Here is a 20,403-nt window from a genome sequence, read left to right on the forward strand (position 1 = left end):
ACGGGTTCCCCACAGCCAGGCCTCTTCCCGGCTGCTCTCAGCCTGGATGCTCACCCTCAGACAGCTACCCTGCCCAGCCCCTCACCTTCTCAGTGGAGCTGACTCCAGCCCTTCTGTTCAAAACTGCACCCACCTCCAAGCCGGGGGTCCTACCCCCCATCAGGGCTTTCTTCCTCTCCACAGAACATCCTGCCACCTCACACACCATGTAGAGTGGACCGAGGTTTTCACTGACTGTCTCTTTCTCCCAGTTAGATCCTCAGATCCATTATGTCCGAGGTTTGTGTTTGTTTTGGTCTGACCTGTTCACAGTTGTAACGCCAGCACCTCGAACAGGTGCCATATAATAGGTGGTCAATACAATTTCACTAAGTGAAAAGGGGCTTGAATACTGACCCTTTTCTCTGTTAAAACCAAAACTAATGATTCTGGTATTTTCATTACTTTGATGTTCTCCCTCCTCTGTGTCTTTTTTTTTTTTTTTTTTTTTTTTGGTCTTTTTGCCATTTCTTGGGCTGCTCCCACAGCAGTTCCCAGGCTAGGGGTCCAATCGGAGCTGTCGCTGCCAGCCTACGCCAGAGCCACAGCAATGCGGGATCTGAGCCGCATCTGTGATCTACACCACAGCTCACGGCAACACCAGATCCTTAACCTATGGAGCAAGATCAGGGATCTAACCTGCAACGTCATGGTTCCTAGTCAGATTTGTTAAGCACTGAGCCATGATGGGAACTCCCCTCCTCTGTATCTTTACTCACCCATCCTTTATTTTTTAAATTAAAAAAAATATTTTTTTTAAATTAAATTAAATTAATTAATTAATTAATTTATTTTTTTTTTTGCCATTTCTTGGGCCGCTCCCGCGGCATACGGAGGTTCCCAGGCTACGCCAGAGCCACAGCAACATGGGATCCAAGCCGTGTCTGCAACCTACACCACAGCTCACGGCAACGCCGGATCATTAACCCACTGAGCAAGGGCAGGGATTGAACCCGAAACTTCATGGTTCCTAGTCGGATTTGTTAACCACTGCGCCACGATGGGAACTCCTTTTTCAATTTTAAATTCTTTTTGGCCATGCCCACGGTATGCAGATGTTCTCAGGCCAAAGATCGATCCCAAGCCATAATAAGGACAGCACTGTATCTTTAACCCCTAGGCCACCAGGGAACTCCCCCACCCATTCTTTCAAGCTTAGTTCAAATGGCTTCCATGACAAGGTCTCATCTGATCACATCTACTCCCCAGACAATCTCTCAGCAGGCACCTACTGAGCTTATAGTATCTGAGCAGGTGTCAGGTGCAGGGGTACAATGGTAGGACACTGCCCCTCTGCTCAGGCATCCAGGGGGTGGGGCTGGGACGGCAGGATGAACAGGGTACCCTGGAATCTCCCCAGGGAAGGGCTGTTAAAGCAAATATATTTCTTATTCCAGGGCCCCGGGGAGAAGGCCTTGGGCACCTTGATACCTAAGGTCCTCCCCACGCATCCGCTCAACCAGTGAATGAGCGCAATGTGCCTTGAAAAGAAGCTCTGCTTGAATAAAAAACTCTATCTTGGCTGGGGTAGGTTTCTGGTCATTATCAATGGAGGGCCTAGGGGTCTTTGTTTGAAGGCTGAGATATGAATTACTCTTTGAACAATCAGCTATCAAGCCCCACCCTCAAATCTATAACCCCAAACGCTAAACCTCCCCTGTGAGCACAACCATCACTTCCTGTAGCTATTTTTCCATAACTCTTAGAGTCGGTGATGCTAGTGTTTTCCGTAGCTTCTGAGCGATACCCAGCCAAGACAGGAAAAGAATCTACTTATCTGAATAAAACCTGTGCATGGAAGGTGGACTAGGAAACAGTATGAACTTCAAGTACAGAGGGTGCCTTGGGGCCCAGATCTGTTTAATGTAAACTTGGGCTTTGGCAGTAACAGCAACGTTCCCTTGATTTTCAGTCTACTTTTGATTTCATTCATTCTTTCAAGTGAAAACATGCTGTCTCCTAAAGAATTTATTCCAATGTAAGACATTAACTTAACATGATGCAGAATGAACAAAGATGCGGGCTTCAATAATTAAGCAGCCTACATATTTAATGACACGTCTTGCATGCATCAGAAGTCCTGGTTAACAGCTGCCGACGACTTTGAAGGCGACTTAAAAGTGCCGGGATGACAAGGGATGGCAAATCCTCGACTTAGGAATTAGAGAGTTTTGTCCCATTAATATGCAAACAGATTTTTTTACGTGTCAAACAATCCAGGTTGTTGACAACAAATGGAAACGCCATTTGCATAGTCCATGTGAGCATGGGACAGCAAAGAAGGCAGAGAATGACAAGGGAAGTTCACCGGCCTGAGGCAGACATGTCTTCACTGTCAAGTTCGGCGTGGACAGGACAAGGCTTGTGTGTTTGCTCTTGGGTTTGGACCAGGCTGTGTCCACACATCTTAGAGCAAACACATGGAGTAGGTGGTGTGTATCGGAACAGATGGGTTTACTGAGAGTTTCGAAATACATACATCGATATAATTTCCATTGATATAGTCTGAGTTGTTGTCCCCTTCTATGGTCTGCAGCCTCACCCGGGAATGGTCATCTGCAGAAGGAAGAGGAAACAATTAACAAGAGCTATTTGTGGGGCTGCTCGGAGCCCCAGAACCTAAGCGCGTTACAGAGACATCACCCACATCCACACTGCTGTAAAGATAAACAAATCCTTAAAAACTACACACCTTCTACACCTCTGTGATTAAGATGGGAAGGGTTTATAATCCTCTGCATTTTACAGGAAAGCTCATTAACTCATTCTTTGATCATTTACAGACGTGAAGCGTTGGCAGAAGCTTGAAACTTTTCCCTAGCATCCTGTGAATCACAGCAGAATTACTGCCTGGATTGGAAGTTTAGCAACTTCACTAAGCCACATGCAAGCCTGAGAGTCTGACATCCGCCTTGACAAGCGATGGTTATAAAGCACAGCCCAGCCTGCCAGATGTGGATATGGTCCTAGATGCGGATGTGATCCTAACCTGTCATCAGACTGGAGTTCCCTGGGTTCTTCCCCTGTACCGGGGACATCGGCTGGGAGGGCAAAGCTGTCACATAGCAAGCACTGAATGGGGGATGCGATAGTGTTACAACTTAGCTATAGGAAACATTTTTGCTGAATGGAAAATTTTCTCTGTAAACGTTACCAAGGCATCTCAATTGTTTCCTTGAAAATCTGTATTTTAAAAAGGTAAGTGCAGGGTGGTGGTGGGGAGAGATAAAGTAGGAGTTTGGGATTCCCATATACACAATACTATATATGAAGTAGATAACCAACAAAGACCTTCTCAAGCATAGGGAATTCTACTCAATATTTTGTAATGACCATAAGGGACAAGAATCTGAAATAAAAAATATAAAACCAAGTCACCTTGCCGCACACCTGAAACTAATACAACATCGTAAATCGATTACACCTCAATTAAAAATTGAGTTAAATTACATTTAAAAAAATGGAAAGTGCTAAAAGCCTTATAAAGGCATGGATTTTCTGTTTGGCTCATTGTTCTACCCCTGATCTCTATATTAGTGTCTGGAACATAGTAGAATTTCCTCAAAATATCTTTTAAATGAATAAAAAGTGAACTTTTTTTAAAAAAAATATATCTTTTATTTTATTTTTTTGGCTGCACCCGTGGCATACGGAAGTTCCCAGGCCAGGGATCAAACCTGTGTCACAGCAGTGTCAATGCTGGATCCTTAACCCATTGTGCCATCAGGGAACTCCAAAAACATGTCTTTTAAAAACTGTCTCCCTAGGTGAGTGTTGTTTTGAGCAGAGGAACCCTTCCTTCCAGTGAAAGCTTACCCCAAACCCAGTATTTGGAGGATGAAAATCAGACACTATGAGAGGGAAACACGGCGGTGTCTGGCATCTGAGAGGTTGCCTGAGGGAGCACTTTGCAAATCCCCCTTCCCAAGACGCTGGGCAGAGGCAGGTCCAACCTCTAAACTGCTGATGTCATTTGGGTTTGTGGGTGAGAGATGACATCCCCCGACTGAAGCACAATCCAGGGGGCTTGCGGGTGACAAACTGTTACTCAAGATCACTGGACAAACTGTGCATCTGAACCTGTTCCTTGGCTTGATGTGCTAATGGTGAACGTTCCATTTCATGCTCATTTCTCAAGTTCAACTCTGCATGGACGAAGGTTCTGTTTGCTTCCAACAGCGTGGGTGGAGGGAAATCTGTGTCCGGTTTCTGACCTGTTTCAAGAAGGGGACTTTCTGAGAGATGGTCCTGTTATTTCCTGTCCTTGCCTTACCATCAGTGGGGGCTCCGAACATTTATCTGGAAAGTACTGATGGGGGGTGGGGAGCCAGACACAAGCAAAGCCTGGAGGATGCTCTGCTTGGAGAAGACCGTGGGCAGTGGTCATGCTCATGGGCTCCAGGGCCAGGGGTGCTGGCTGGAATCCCTCCCTTTGAGATTTGGGTCAAGTTGCTTCATCCCTCTGTGCTTTCCCTTCCTGATCTGTAACATGGGGATTCACAGTGCCTCCCTCATCAGATCACGGTGAGCATGAAGATAAGATGCCGGAGAGGTTAGGGGAAAGCCTGGTGTGCAGTGAGTGAAGGATAACGCCAGCTGTGGTCGCCACCAGGGGCTGTGTGACAGACACTTGTGTTTTCTTCTCACTGTCTTTAGAGCTGCTGTCCAAACTCACAAGAGCAACCCAGGAACGGACCCGCAGGCAGCCAGAACTTCCCCTGTGGGAATACGCTCTAGGAACTGGTTTTCTAGAATCCACTTTGCTTCAAACCAGCAGCTCCTGGCCAAGCCGGCCTGTGTTGTGGGGGAGGCAGGCACGTGTGGATGGTCATGGCTTTTGTACACGCTGGGGGTGCCTGCGCGCACACAGCTACTCAGAGGCGAGGTCTAAGCAATTCTGCAGGTGAAGCCATTTGAGCTTCCCAGATGAAAGATGCTGCAGTAGGACTGACTTGTAGCTCTTCTGCACACATGGGCTTTCAGTCGGCTCCTCTGCGGGGAAGTTTACTCCCTGTGCCCCTCGACTGCCCCCAAGCCCTTCTTTCAAAGGCAGGCATGCACTTAGCCTTCCATCTTTGGGCCATCTCAGGATCTACTGCGCCTCCTTGTCAGAATCCCTCTCTGTTCACGCTTTTCCCTCAGGATGAACGTCCCTTGTTTCCCGAGATGCACCACCTTGGGTCTCTCAAGTTGTTCTGGAATATTCTCACTGGGGACTTCAATCTCTGACAAGACTGCACTCTCATCTCCAAGAAACAGAGCCTTTGTTAAAATACTTTCCCCATCATCTCCTACCATTCAATCAGTTAACCCCCACGAAGTTGTTTTTTTTTTTTAAACGTCACTATTTCTCCAGTTTTTAAAAAGATGAACACGTCAAAGATTTTTTTAAAGTAACTGACATAGAGTATTATTTTAGTTTTAAGTGTAGAACGTAATGACTCAGTATTTGTATATATCACAAAATGATCACAACAAGTTTAGCTAACATCTGTCACCATACATAGTTACAGAAATTTTTCTTGTAATGCGAACTTTTTTTTTCCATTTTTCAAGTTTTATGGAAATATAGTTGCTTTACAATGTTGTGATCATTTCTGCTGTACAACAAAGTGATTCAGTCAAAGGGAAGGATCAAGATGGCAGAGGAGTAAGACGTGGTGCTCACCTTCTCCTGCAAACACATCAAAAGAACACATCTACATGTAAAACAATTCACACAGAACATCTACTGAACGCTGGCAGAGGAACTGAAACCACCAAAAAGGGCAAGAAACTCTTGACATAACTGGGTAGAACAAATGAAAAAAAGAGAGAGAAAAAGGAATCGTGACAGGACGAGCATTCCCGAGAGGGAGCTGTGAAGGAGAAAAGGAACCCACCACCCTGGGAAGCCACCTAACCGACTGGGAGATCAGCTGAGATGGAGGGACCTCAAAGTCGCAGAGAAATGCTAAGCAACTGGACTGAGGAGGGCAAAGCAGAGTGAGAGCCTCACAGATCATCTGCACCACTGCCCTGGACACCGGAGCCTGACATGCTCGGGTCGGGGCTGGGCACTGAGACTCAGGCTCCGGAGGTCAGTCCCTGGGAGAGGGCTAGGGTTGGCTGTGTGGGGACAGCCTGACAGGCTAAGGAGCAGTGTGCCATGGGCAGGGGAATGGAACACTATGGCAGAAGGAACCCGGGAGGAGGTCTGGGTCTGCAGGAGAAGCAAGGCATCATTGTTGAGGAGGGCGAGAGCAGGAGGGGTGGACCACCATAGGAATCTCCCCATGCACATGCAGGCTCTCAGATGGTGGGGCACCTCTGGCACAGGCCATGGGTGGCGAGAAGCCACTTGCTTGGGCTATGGGAGACCGGGCGCTTCTTATGTAGGCTGCAGGTGTCTGGGCACCTCTTGTGTGGGTCAAGGAAAGAGGAGGGCTGAGTACGATGTGGTGCCTCTTGCATGATCTATAGGCAGCAGGGACGGACCGTGGCAGTTGTCTGCTGGAGGCCAGAGGGAGGTGTGGCTTGCCACCACTGGGGACCTGTGAGTGGGTTCCACCTGTGGCACCAGTCACCTCAGGGGTCACCAAAAATAAGAGTGCACTGCAACTGAGTACCATGTGCTGTTTGCTCTCACTCCCTTGGGAACACACCCACCCTGCTGCTTCCACTGCCAAATTCTCGGGGCAGTGCCCAGTTGCTTGATCATTGTCCCTTCCCAGGAACCTACAACTAGGAGCAGCTGGTGCAGCACCTCCTTTGGGGGCTAAGCACATGGGGTGCTTCTTGCATGGTCTATAGGTGGCAGGGGCAAACTGCCATGCTTATCTCTGACTCCAGAGGTAGGCGTGGCCTGCCGCCACTAGGGGTCCGTGAACAGCTACCACGTGCAGGCCCAAAAACCTCAGAGGGCACCACAGAGGAGGGCACTGTGACTGAACACCATCTGTTGTTGCTCTCATTCTCCTGGGAGCATACCTGCCCTGCTGCTTCCACTGCCAAACACTCTAGGCAGTGCACGCATGCTTGATCACTGTCATGTCCCAAGATGCTGCAACTAGGAGCAGCCTGTGCAGCACCTCCTGTGGGGGTTAAGTGGGATGGGGTGCTTCTTGCATGGTATACAGGTGGCGGGGCAAACCACCACAGTTATCACTGACTCCAGAGGTGGGCATGGCCCACTACCACTAGGGGTTCCCGGAAAAGGCACCACTAGCAGCCCCAATGACCTCAGTGGAGGGCACTACAATCAAACAATCCCTGTTGTTGCTCTCGCTCCCCTGAGAACTCACACACCCTGCTGCTGCCACTGCCAAATGCTCTGGGCACATCGTAAATCTGCCTAAGGCTCATTACCACTTCCCAGGGCCCTGCAACTAGGAGTAGGCTGCACCACCTTCCTATAGGTCCTTGCTGCTGCTAAGAGCCCAGCAACCAGCCCTACCCATTGCCTCCTTCTCCCTGAAAATACACTCAGCACCCTAGGGATAACAGTCTGTTCACACTGAAGAAAGAGACAGAAAATATCCAAACTCCCACACCAAAAATAAATAGTACCCCCCCCCCAAATACAAAGGGGTGCTCTTGCATAGAAGTAGCCCTCCAAGACTACAGTTTGGCTTCCCTAAGCTCACAGAAAAACATAAGCAAAATGAAGAAGCTCAGGAACCATTCCCAGTTAAAAGAACATGAGAATTCACCTGAAACAGCAAACGATGAAGCAGACCTCTGCAGTCTGATAGACACTGAGTTCAAAAGGGAGAGAGGGAAAATCCCGAAGGAATTAAAGCTGAATATCAAGGAATTAAGAGTGGATATGAACAGTAATGCAGATTCCTTTAGAAAGGAACTAGAAAATATCAGGAGGAACATAGAAGAATTATAAAATTCATTTGCAGAGATGCAAACTGAGCTAAAGGTATTAAAGAGCAGAATGAATAATGCAGAGGAACGAATTAGTGACTTGGAAGATAGAATAATGCAAGTCACCCAATCAGGACAGCAGACAGAAAACCAAATGAAAAAAAATGAAAGCAATATAAGAGATCGATGTGGGCCAATCTACGCATAATAGGAATTCCAGAAGGAGAAGAAAAAGAAAAGGGGATTGAAAATACATTTGAAGAAATCGTGTCTGAAAACTTTCCAAATCTAAAGGAAACTGATATCAAATACAGGAAGCACAGAAGGCCCCAAACAAGTTGAACCCAAATAGGCCCATGCCAAGACATATTATAATAAAAATGGCAAAAGTTAAAGACAAAGAGAGGATTCTAAAGGCAGCGAGAGAAAAACAGAGCATAATTATAAGGGAACCCCCTAAAGCTATCAGCCGATTTCTCTACAGAAACACTACAGGCCAGAAGAGAGTGGCAAGGTATATTTAAAGTTCTGAAAGGAAAAAATTTGCGGGCTAGAATATTTGATCCAGCAAGAATATCATTTAAGATAGAAGGGGAGATAAAGAATTTTTCCAACAAACAAAAGCTAAAAGAGTACAGCAATACTAAACCCATTCTAAAAGAAATACTGAAAGGGCTTTTTTCTCTAAATAAAAAAAAGAAGTAAGAAGAAATAGGATGGAGGAAACCACAACTGGAAAGCAATCACTTAAATAAGCCAGCATACAGATCTAAAAGCGGAAAAAAAAATTACTGTAAAAGCGATGATAAACATAAGGAACAGCAAAAGGACAAACATAAAGATGTTAAAAAAGGACTTCAAAATTATAGAATGTGGAGAAGTAAGAAAATCTAGACTCTTTATTAAAAAAATAATTGTTTGAGTCTATATGACTATCAGGCTAAAGCAAGCAGATATAGGAAGGGGTTAACATACTTAAAAAACAGAGCAACTGCAAATCAAAACCAAACATTACATTCACAAAAACTAAAAAGAAAAGTACACAAGCATAAAATAAATGGAAATCATCCAACCACAAAATGAAAGGAAGAAAGGAGAAACATAGAATCAACTGGAAAAGTTTAAAATGGCAATAAATACATATATCTATCAATAATTACCTCACATGTCAATGGACTGAATGCTCCAATCAAAAGACACAGAGTGGTAGATTGGATAAAAAAGCAAAAACCTATAATCTGCTGTCTACAAGAGACTCACCTTAGAGCAAAGGACACATACAGATTGAAAGTGAGGAGATGGGAAAGATATTTCATGCCAATGGACAAGACAGGAAAGCAGGAGTTGCAATACTTACATCAGACAAAATAGACTTTAAAATGAAGGCCATAAAGAAAGACAAAGAAGGACGCTATTTAATGGTAAAAGGATCCATTCAAGAAGAGGATATTATAATCATCAATATATATACCCCTAATATAGGGGCACCTACAACAAATACTAGCAGACATAAAAGGAGAAATTGATGGGAATACAATAATAGTAGGAGACTTTAACACCCCACTCACATCAATGAACAGGTCAATAAAGCAACAGAGATCCTAAAGGACTCAATAGAAAAGTTAGACTTAATCAACCTTTTCAGGACACTACATTAAAAAAAATCAGAATATACATTCTTCTCAAGTGCACATGGAACATCCTCAAGGATTGATCACGTACTGGGGCACAAAGCTAACCTCAACAAATTTCAGAGCATAGCAATTACTTCAAGTATCTTCTCTGACCACAATGACATGAAACTAGAGATCAACCACAGGAAAAGAAATGAGAAAAAGCTGACTATATGGAGACTAAACAACATGCTACTAAAAAACCAAAGGGTCAATGAGGAAATCAAGAAGGAAATTAAAAAATACCTCAAGACAAATGATAATGAAGACACAACCATGCAAAATCTATGGGATGTCGCAAAAGCAGTGCTTTAGGGGGAAATTCATAGCAATACAGGCCTACCTCAAAAAAGAATAATCTCACATCAACAACTTAACCCACCACCTAAATGAATTAGAAAAATAAGAACAAACAAAACTAAAGTCAGCAGAAGGAAGGAAATCATAAAGATCAGAGAGGAAATCAATAAATTAGAAATTAAAAAAAATAGAAAAAAATCAATAAAACCAAGAGCTGGTTTTTTGAAAAGGTAAACAAAACTAACAAACTCTGGCCAGACTCATCAAGAAGAGGAGATAAAAAACCCAAATAAACAAAATAAGAAATGAAAAAGGGGAGTTCCTGTCGTGGCTCAGTGGTTAACGAATCCGACTAGGAACCACGAGGTTGTGGGTTTGATCCCTGGCCTTGCTCAGTGGGTTAAGGATCCGGCGTTGCTGTAAGCTGTGGTGTAAGTTGCAGACATGGCTCAGATCCTTCATTGCTGTGGCTCTGGCGTAGGCCGGCAGCTACAACTCCGATTCGACCCCTAGCCTGGGAACCTCCATATGCCGCGGGAGTTGCCCAAGAAATGGCAAAAAGACAAAAAAAAAAGAGAGAGAGAGAGAGAGAGAGAGAGAGAGAGAGAGAGAGAGAGAGATGAAAAAGAAGAAATGACAACAGATACTGCAGAAATACAAAAAACCATAAGAGAATACTATGAACAATTATATGCCAACAAATTTGACAACCTAGAAGAAATGGACAACTTTCTAGAGACTTGCAGTCTGCCAAAACTGAATCAAGAAGAAACAGATCAACTGAACAGACCAATCATTAGAAATGAAACTGAATATGTAATAAAAACACTCTGTACAAATAAAAGTCCAGGACCTGATGGCTTCACAGGCAAATTCTACCAAACACACAAAGAGGAACTTATACCCATCCTCCTTAAACCCTTCTAAAATGTTGAAGTAGAAGGAACACTCCCAAAGATTCTATGATGCCAGCATTGTGCTAATACCAAAACCAAAGATATCACCAAATTAAGAAGACTATAGGCCAATATGTCTGATGAATATAGACGCAAAAATTCTCAACAAAATTTTAGCCAACTGAATCCAACAACATATAAAAAAGGTCATACACCACGACCAAGTGGGATTCATCCCAGGTTCACAAGGATGGTTCAACACATGCAAATCAATCAAAGTCATATATCACATGAACAAAAGTAAAAAACCGCATGATCGTTTCAACAGATGCAGAAAAAGCATTTGACAAAGTCCAACATCCATTCATGATCAAAACTCTTACCAAAGCAGGTATAGAGGGAACATACCTTAACATAATCATAGCCATTTATGACCAACCTGCAGCAAACATAATATTCAATGGAGAAAAGTTGAAAGCCTTCCCACTAAAATCTGGACCAAGACAAGGATGCCCACTCTCACCACTGTTATTCAGCATAGTATTGGAAGTCCTATCCACAGCAATCAGACAAACAAGAGAAATAAAAGGCATCCAAATAGGAAGAGAAGAGGTAAAACTGTCACTGTATGCGGATGACATGATACTATATATAGAAAACCCTAAGGACTCAACCCAAAAACTACTTGAACTGATCAACAAATTCAGCAAAGTAGCAGGATATAAGATTAACATTCAAAAATCAGTTGCATTACTGTATACTAACAATGAAATATTAGAAAAGGAACACAGAAATACAATACCTTTTAAAATGGCACCCCCAAAAAATCACATACCTGGGAATAAAACTGACCAAGGAAGTGAAAGACTTACATGCTGCATGTAAATCAATGAATCTGGAACACACCCCCACACCATGCACAAAAATAAACTCAAAATGGCTTGAAGACTTAAACCTAAGACAAGACACCATCAAACTTCTAGAAAAGAACATAGGCAAAACATTCTCTGACATCAACCTTACAAGTGTTTTCTCAGGTCAGTCTCCCAAGGCAACAGAAATAAAAGCAAAAATAAGTCAGTGGCATCTAATCAAACTGACAAGCTTTTGCACAGCAAAGAAAACCATGAAAAAAAACCCAAAAAGACAACTTACAGAATGAGAGAAAATAATTTCAAATGATGCAACTGACAAGGGCTTAATAATATCTAAAATACACAAATAACTTATACAACTCAACAGCAAAAAAGCCAACAACCCAATTGAAAAATGTGCAAAAGACCTGAATAGACATTTCTCCAAAGAAGATATACAGATGGCCAACAAGCACATGAAAAAATGCTCAACATCACTGATTATTAGAGAGATGAAAATAAAAACTATGAGGTACCACCTCACACCAGTCAGAATGGCCATCATTAGTAAGTCCACAAATAACAAATTCTGGAGGGGATATGGAGAAAAGGGAACCCTCCTGCACTGTTGGTGGGAATGGAAATTGGTACATTCACTATGGAGAACAGTATGGAGATACCTTAGAAAACTAAATATAGAACTACCACATGACCCAGCAATCCCACTCTTGGGCATATATCCAGACAAAACTTTCCTTGAAAAAGACACATGCACCCATATGTTCATTGTGGCACTATTCACAATAGCCAAGACATGGAAACAACCTAAAGGCAACAGATGAATGGATCAAGAAGATGTGGTATATATACACAATGGAATACTACTCAGCCATAAAAAAGAACAAAATAATGCCATTTGCAGTAATAGGGATGGAACTAGAGACTCTATACTAAGTGAAGTAAGTTAGAAAGAGAAAGACAAATACCATATGATATCACTCATATCTGGAATCTAATATACAGCAGAAATGAATCTTTCCACAGAAAAGAAAATCATGGACTTGGAGAATAGAGTTGTGGTTGCCAACGGGGATGGGGAGGGAGTGGGATGGATTGGGAGCTTGGGGTTAATAGATGCAAACTATTGCCTTTGGAATGGATAAGCAATGAGATCCTGCTGTATAGCACTGGGAGCTATGTCTAGTCACTTGTGAAGGAGCATGATAGTGTGAGAAAAAAGAATGTATGTATGTATGTGTGACTGGGTCACCTTGCTGTACAGTATAAAATTGACAGAACACTGTAAACCAGCTATAATGGAAAAAAATAAAAGTCATTAAAAAGAAAAAAACCCAAAGTGATTCAGTTATACACGCATCCATTTCTTTTTTCAGATTCTTTTCCCATATAGAAGATCTTTATTTAATGAAGGAAGCAGGAAGATGATACAACAGGTTTGAGGGGAATGGACAGAGCAGATCTACATCTAGATCTAGGCTTCTAGACAGATAAATAGATACAGATAGATCTGCACAGGTATACAGATATAGATAGGTAAGTAGATAGTGACTTCCCCTCCCAAGGACATAATTCATTTACATATTATTTCTCCATTTTTTTTTAAAGCCACAGGTGTGTCATATGAAAGTCCCTGGGCTAGGGGTTGAATCAGAGCTGCAGCTGCTGACCTACACCAGCCACAGAAATGCCAGGTCTGAGCCGTGTCTGCGACCTACACCACAGCTCATGGCAACACCAGACCCTTAACCCACTGAGTGAGGCCAGGGATCAAACCTGCATCCTCAAAGATACTAGTTGGGTTCTTAACCTGCTGAGCCACAATGGCAATGCCTATTTCTCCAAATTTAATTGCTCCACTCCCCTCTTGACTTAGAAACCTGTAAGACACATGCAGAGCACTTTTCTTATGCACACTGGATTGTTTATATTTCTCTTTGTATGCAGACTTCGTATTTCAAAGGTGATTCTACTTGAGTATGAACTCCTGTGCTCAGAGACCATGTAGAGCCCACCTTGAATACCCCCATGAGCATCCTTCATCAGGGCCTTGGCGCCTACCTCCAGGGTTCCCTTCATAGCCCAGTCCCTGCTGCCTGCTGCAGCCCTCCTGCCCAACACACACACACACACACACACACACACACACACACACACACACACCCACCAATGGGCACTGAGGATGAACTCTTCCGTTAATGAACACTTGGAAAACAGGCACGCTGTGTTCAGGCGAGGCTCGCTGGGGCTTCTCTGGGTGCTGGCCATGGTCCTGCTGAGGACTGGGTTATTAACAATCTATTAACCTGTACGTGGATGTGTTATACCTTTTCCTGTACCTATATTTCACTATCTAAAAATAAGAGTCCATCTTGAGGACATTATGCTCAGGGAAAGAAGACACAAAAGGGCAAATACCTGCATGGCTCCACTTATATGAAGTCTCCAGAGTGGTCGAATCCACAGAGACAGAAAGAGGGATGGTGGTTGCCAAGGGCTGGGATGGTGGGAAGCGTGAGTTCTTGTCTCACGGGTGCAGAGCTTCAGTTTGGGAAGATGAACAAGTTCTGGAGACGGATGGTGGTGATGGTGGTACAATGACGTGAATAAACTTAATGCCACTAACCTGGACACTTAAAACTGGTTATGATGGTGAGTTTTATGTTGTGTGTATCTTAATAAGATTAAAAAAGCCCTGAGAGACCACTTCTTCCACCCTTCCTTGCAGGACCTGTTCTCAGGCTGCACATGCGCCCTTGATACCCTACAAAGAGCACTTCGAGGTGGGAGGGGCAACTCACCTCATGGACCTGCAGTCTTAGAGCCCCTGGGGTCTCCTGAGAAGGGCTGATTCCTTCTGTGATGCAGTGAAAGCAGTGACTCTGCGGCCTGCTCCTTGAAGACAAGTGCCTTACACTGTAACATGTACTGAGTAGAATTATAGACCTGAGGTGTCTGGGGCATCACTTCTTTCAGTGATAACATAGGTGTGTGAACAGATGAGTCCGGGTATGCTGGGGCAGGCAGCTAGCTATCCGAGCAGTGGGAGTGGCTCCACCTCGGGGAGGAAGGAGGACCATGGACAGGAGGCTGGTCGTTGCATGGCTGACCTTCTTGGATGTAACGGGAGCACACAGCCAGTTAAGCATCTGCCTTCAGCCGGCAGATGTGAAAACCATCCTTCCTAAGCAGCAACAGAATAAGTAGGAAAGTATCACCTCCTCTACACTGAGTCGGTGAAAGTCAAAGCCGAAGAGATAGGAGAATTTGTCCCTCCAGATACCAGTGTCCAGACTAAATGGCTTGAATATCTGAGAGTGACGTGGTGACAGAAACTGGATTCTCAGGCATCCTCTTTAAATTAAGCTCTTATCTCAGGTGACTATAGAGACAATAAATATGATCTGTTAGGGGGCAAATGAGGCAGCACACGGAGGCTCACTGCCATCTCTTCCTGAAATCTCATTCTCCTTGGATCTGATGCCAAGTAAGACTAATATGTAATGACCATCTTTTTAGGAAAACACAGTTCCTTCTCTTGGGGCTAAATAGCATCACATGACTATGAGAAGGTGCCCAGAGGACATTTCTGGCATGAAGCAATTACTGGGTCACTCAGGCAGAGGATCCATAGAAATGGCAGCTGCCACTGGCTAAGCCCTGGTCCTCCCAGTTGACTTTGGGGACTGACCAGCTAGGAGAGACCAGGGTCTACCAACTGGGTGGAAAAGAGAAACAAGTTTGGAGGACTTGACTGCCCAGTTAGGAAGGTGGGGAAATTCACTGGGATTTGTGGTTAATAGTAGGTCAGCTACTGACCATAAACGCCAAGCAGCCAAGACTACAAGGACTGGCCATCAATGATTGAATTGATATAGAAGACATGGTATATATATATATATATATATATAAAACTACAACCTGGACTACTATTTGGCCATAAAAAAGAATGAAATAATGCCACTTGCAGCAACCTGGATAGACCTAGAGATTCTCATACTAAGTGAAGTCAGTCATAATGAGAAAGATAAATACCATATGATATCATTTACATGTGGAATCTAAAATACGGCACAAATGAACCTGTCTACAAAACAGAGAGACTCACAGACATAGAGAATAGACTTGTGGTTGCCAAAGGGAGAGGTGGTGGAGGGAAGGACTGGGAGTTTGGGGTTAGTAGATGCAAACTACTACACATAGGATGGATAAATGGCAAGGTCCTACTGTAGAGCATAGGGAACTCTATTCGATATCCCCTGATAAACCATCATGAGAAAGAATATGAAAAAGAACATACATTAAGTTTTTTTAAAAGACTATGAGGACTTGGTGTTTTTGGGAAACACATCCAGGTAAGGCTGACAAGACCTGATTCTCTCCTAGGATGGGTGTACTTCTTGATTAATCCAAAGCCATGATGTGATACGTGAAAAATAACAGTGCTTTGATGCCCCAGAGACCCTGATTTAGATGCTGGCTCCTCTTGTCCCAAGAACTGTGAGATTAGACAAAATCTGGGTCATCTGAACCCTGTCTGTAAAAGGGGGTGATCATGGTAGCTTCACAGGCATGCTGGGGACACACCAAGTGAGATAATGCACATCTGGTGCCTGGGACATAGGACAGTCCATTGAAAAGAAACCGCTCTCTTCTCTGAATGACAGCAACACCTTTGCTGGGATTCAACAACTCCAGGCGTGGGATGAGCCCCGTGGGCATGTCTGGGGCCCAGCAGAGCAAGGAGAACTGGAAACTCCATAAAACCACTTTTGGGGAAGACAAGTTTAGCGAGTTTTAGAAAGGGCACAAGAAAAAGTCTGGACACAGGCTGAATACTTCTCCACAACTCCCGCCTTTTAATCCCTTGGCATCTACTCAAAGCTTTTCTTTTCCATCCCTCCTCTTACACAGTGTTGCGCAGCGGTTACCATCACAGGCTTTGGAGTAAAAAGCCCTGGGTTTGCATCCCAGTTCAGGCATTTGCCAGTGGTGTGAACTTGGACAAGTTATTTAACCTTCATGCTTCCGTTTCTTCCCCTGCAAAAGGGAAATACACTCTGCCTTGCAGAGTGTTTGTGAGGATTGAGTCAATACAAGTCCTGCCTCAGTGTCTAGGACACAGAACTCAGTAAAAGTGAGCTGTCACTTGGGTCATTATTGCCCTGACTTCAAGGCCTGATACCTGATAATTTCTCTCCTGAACGATTTCATTATTGCTTCCAGACTCCTCCCTCTCTGAGGAACCCCGTCTGAGAACTACTTTTCTAAAACACAATTTATTTTCTCTCTACCTGGTTTAAACCATTCAATGGTATCAGCAGAGGATGGATGGACAATGATCTTAGGAAACAATGGAATCTGAAACAATCATTAAAAATGGTTACTATGCTTTTAATTTCTTTACTTGCGAAGGTCTCTGTGACATTGTGTAGAGCGAAGGAGAGCAGGTTACAAAGCAATGAGCCTCCTATGGGTCTATTTATATGAAATAATAGATACAAACTGGAAAGGATGGGGCTTCTGCTGAGTGGGAAAATTTGGAGGGATATTTATTTTCCTATTTATGGTTTTATGTCCTATTTCAATTGTCTCTATAGTTTATACCGTCTTAGGAATCAGAAAGAACAAAATACATCTATTTTTATTTTACAAAATAAAGCCAAGAACTTCAAGGCAGAGAAAAAAGGGATTTGAAAGAAATGGATATAAAACATTAGCAGGGTTTGAATTTGCTTGCTGAGGTCCTGGGCAATTTTCCCCATCTCTTCTTTACTGCACACATTTTCTTTAATGTGTATGAATTGTTTTTATAATTGGAAAAAAGAAACCTATTTAGCCACGGATGACTGGAATAGGATCAAACCCCAGCTAATGTGTACATTGTAATTACAACTCAATGTTACCCCATCCAGAAAGGTAATAAACGCTGCCATTTTGAGAAACTCGATCTGCACCAAAGATTTGTTGCTATTCCTCTAATTTCTTTCCAAAAAGCCCTTCCTATATGAATAGGGCAAAAATCACATTTTTGGTTAAGAAACAGGCATATAAAGACCTGGTTAGGTGTTCCCGTTGTGGCTCAGTAGTTAGTGAACCTGACTAGCATCCATGAGGATGCGGATTTGATCCCTGGCCTCGCTCAGTGGGTTAAGGATCTGGCGTTGCAGTCAGCTATGGTGTAGGTTGCAGACACGGTTCATATCCTGCCTTGCTGTGGCTGTGGTGTAGGCTGGCAGCCGTAGCTCTGATTGGATCCCTAGCCTGCGAACCTCCATATGCTGCAAGTGCAGCCCTAAAAAGACAAAAAAAAAAAAAGACCTAGTCATAACAAACCATTGCCTACTGCTGACAAATATTATAATCTGCCAGACCATTTCTGCATGTGTATATTTATGTGTGTACCTATAGGGTGTGTATATGTATGTATGTGCACATACGTATGTATGTGTATGTATGGTGTGTGTATATATTATGTATATGCGTGTATGTATGTATGTGTATTTAGTGTGTATACATGCACCTAGGCCTATACACATTTATAGCATGTGTATATATGTAGGTGTGTACATATATGTGTGTATATTTGTAGGTATGCATGTATTTATGTGTGTATATATTACGTGTGTGCATTTATGGTGTGTGTATATATGTACGTGTGTGTATTCATGGCGTGTATGTGTGTGTATGTGTATTCATGGCGCATACGTGCGTGTGCGTGTGTGTGTGCGTGCATGTACGTGTATGTGTGAATGCCTGCATTTACATATTAGAGGCGGGGTAATTAGAGATTTAAAGTAGGTTCCTATGTTCTACTTTCAGTCCGTAAAAATGTTATTTATGCCCTTTTTTATCAAATAACGTTATGTTTTAAATTCCTCTATGTAGCTTCAAGTATTTTAACATTTTCATATTAAACACAATGGATATGGGTAATAGCCTTGCAATTGTAACTTGTAAGTGATCAGATATTAATTAATTACCACAGCAGCAGAAATGGAGTCTGTCACTGATAATCTTTCATTTCTAACCAATTCTTCCTTTCTGCTAAATATTGATGACCTATTTAAGGCAAACTGGAATCACAATGATCTCAATAACATTTGCCCTCTGACAGGAGACTTGAAATTAATTTTATGAAAATTGACTGTTGGGAATAATGGCTTTGCTCTTCCTGGGGTTCCGTCTTGCCAAGGGCTGGTGCTGCACGTGTTTCGAGGTACAAGATGCAGAAGGGCCAAGGAAACCGATAGGAAGGGCTTGGCATCCCCCCTCCCCACCCCCAGCCTGTCCCCGCTGCTGCCCAGCTCAGACCCAGGTGTGAGGTTCTGCAAAAGCAGCAATAAGGAGCTTTGAGCTGAGTGCGGCTGGCTCTGTCCCAAGCTTCATTCCTGCTATTGGCTTTGTGCTGCTAAGGTCTTGGTTTTGCCTCATTTCTGACTCTTTTTTATGTAGACCCTCTTTATTTCCAGATTCCTGGCCGATCCCCTGGCCCTCATTTTATTTTGCCTGATTTTTCTGGATTTTACCCTTCTCTTTCTTGAGCACGCTGTGTGAATGTATTTGTTTTCCTCTTGTCCACCGGATTTTTTAAGCCAAAAGGTCTCCCTGCTTGTCCATCCTCACCCATTAGGCTCACCCCCGTCTCCCTCTCTCCTCCCTTCACCTGCCTTTATACCTAATCTGCATCATACCAGGAGAATGTCCCTTGAAAATGACATGGTGACTGCTGGAGCTGCTTAGTTAGCAGAAAGAAGGACATTGCTTTAAGACAAAAATCGTGGGAATGTGAAGCCCTCCGCTGGGTTGTTGGTGATAAGAATTGGGTGGGACCGATGCGGTCAGAGGTTTCACTCCTCTTAGTCACCTCACTAAGCCTGGGTGACCTGAGTCCAGATGAAAACCAGACCTCAGAAGGACCCCTTCCCCTTCCTGGAGAGCTGTGGGTCCTCGATGGCCTGGCCGCCCTTACTCCCTCCCCTCTCGGGCTCCATTTGAAGTAGCTCTTGGTCATTTCATGGGTGACCCTCACCTTGTCACCACCCAGTCTTCATTGTACTAGACCTGCTGGCAAGAGACGCGGAGTTCACACCCTCCTCTCCATGATACATGCTCCCTTGTGCATGCTAAGCACTTCTGTTTCAGCATTTCTCTCTCGTTTTTCTTTTTAGGGCCGCACCCGAGGCACGTGGAACTTCCAGGCTAGGGGTTGAATCAGAGCTACAGTCACAGCAACATCAGCTCCAAGTGTGTCTGTGACCTACACCACAGCTCATGGCAGTGCCAGATCCTTAACCCACTGAGTGAGGCCAGGGATCGAACCCGCACCCTCATGGATACTAGTCTGGTTCGTTTCCATTGCACCACAACAGAACTCCAGCATTTCTCATTAAAAAAAAAAAAAAAAAAAAAAATGGAACGGCTACACCTGAGGCACAGAGAAGTTCCAGGGCTAGGGAATGAATGTGAGTCACAGCTGCGGCAATGCCAGATTCTTAACCCACTGTGTCAGGCTGGGATTGAACCCACACCTCCACAGTGACCTGAGCTGCTGCAGTTGGATTCGTAACACACTGTACCACCATGGGACCTCCTCAGCATGTGTCATTTTTAAGGCCACTCTAAGCTGAGTCCTAGGACCTTGACACCCTCCATGCTCCCTCCACAGACAAGCTCACAACCACCACCACTCCAGAGCGGGCCACATCACTGCCTGTTTGACAGAGGGAGCTCAACACGTCCCTAGATTAAACGCCTAAGATCTTCCTG

The 20,403-nt window shown here is 43.9% G+C and overlaps 1 protein-coding gene across 13 annotated transcripts in view; it reads right to left on the reverse strand.

The window, feature by feature from the left end:
* The window catches only part of PTPRM (protein tyrosine phosphatase, receptor type M), a 742,666-nt gene that overhangs the window by 80,692 nt on the left and 641,571 nt on the right, over positions 1–20,403 (reverse strand). For all 13 annotated transcript variants that reach the window (XM_021097712.1, XM_021097707.1, XM_021097710.1 and 10 more), the window contains one exon: positions 2,519–2,595. In XM_021097712.1, coding sequence (XP_020953371.1) covers positions 2,519–2,595 — 77 coding nt within the window. The remainder of the gene's footprint in view (positions 1–2,518; positions 2,596–20,403) is intronic.

The sequence above is a fragment of the Sus scrofa genome, chromosome 6 (genome assembly GCF_000003025.6).
Source record: "Sus scrofa isolate TJ Tabasco breed Duroc chromosome 6, Sscrofa11.1, whole genome shotgun sequence".
NCBI classification, from domain to species: Eukaryota; Metazoa; Chordata; class Mammalia; order Artiodactyla; family Suidae; genus Sus; species Sus scrofa.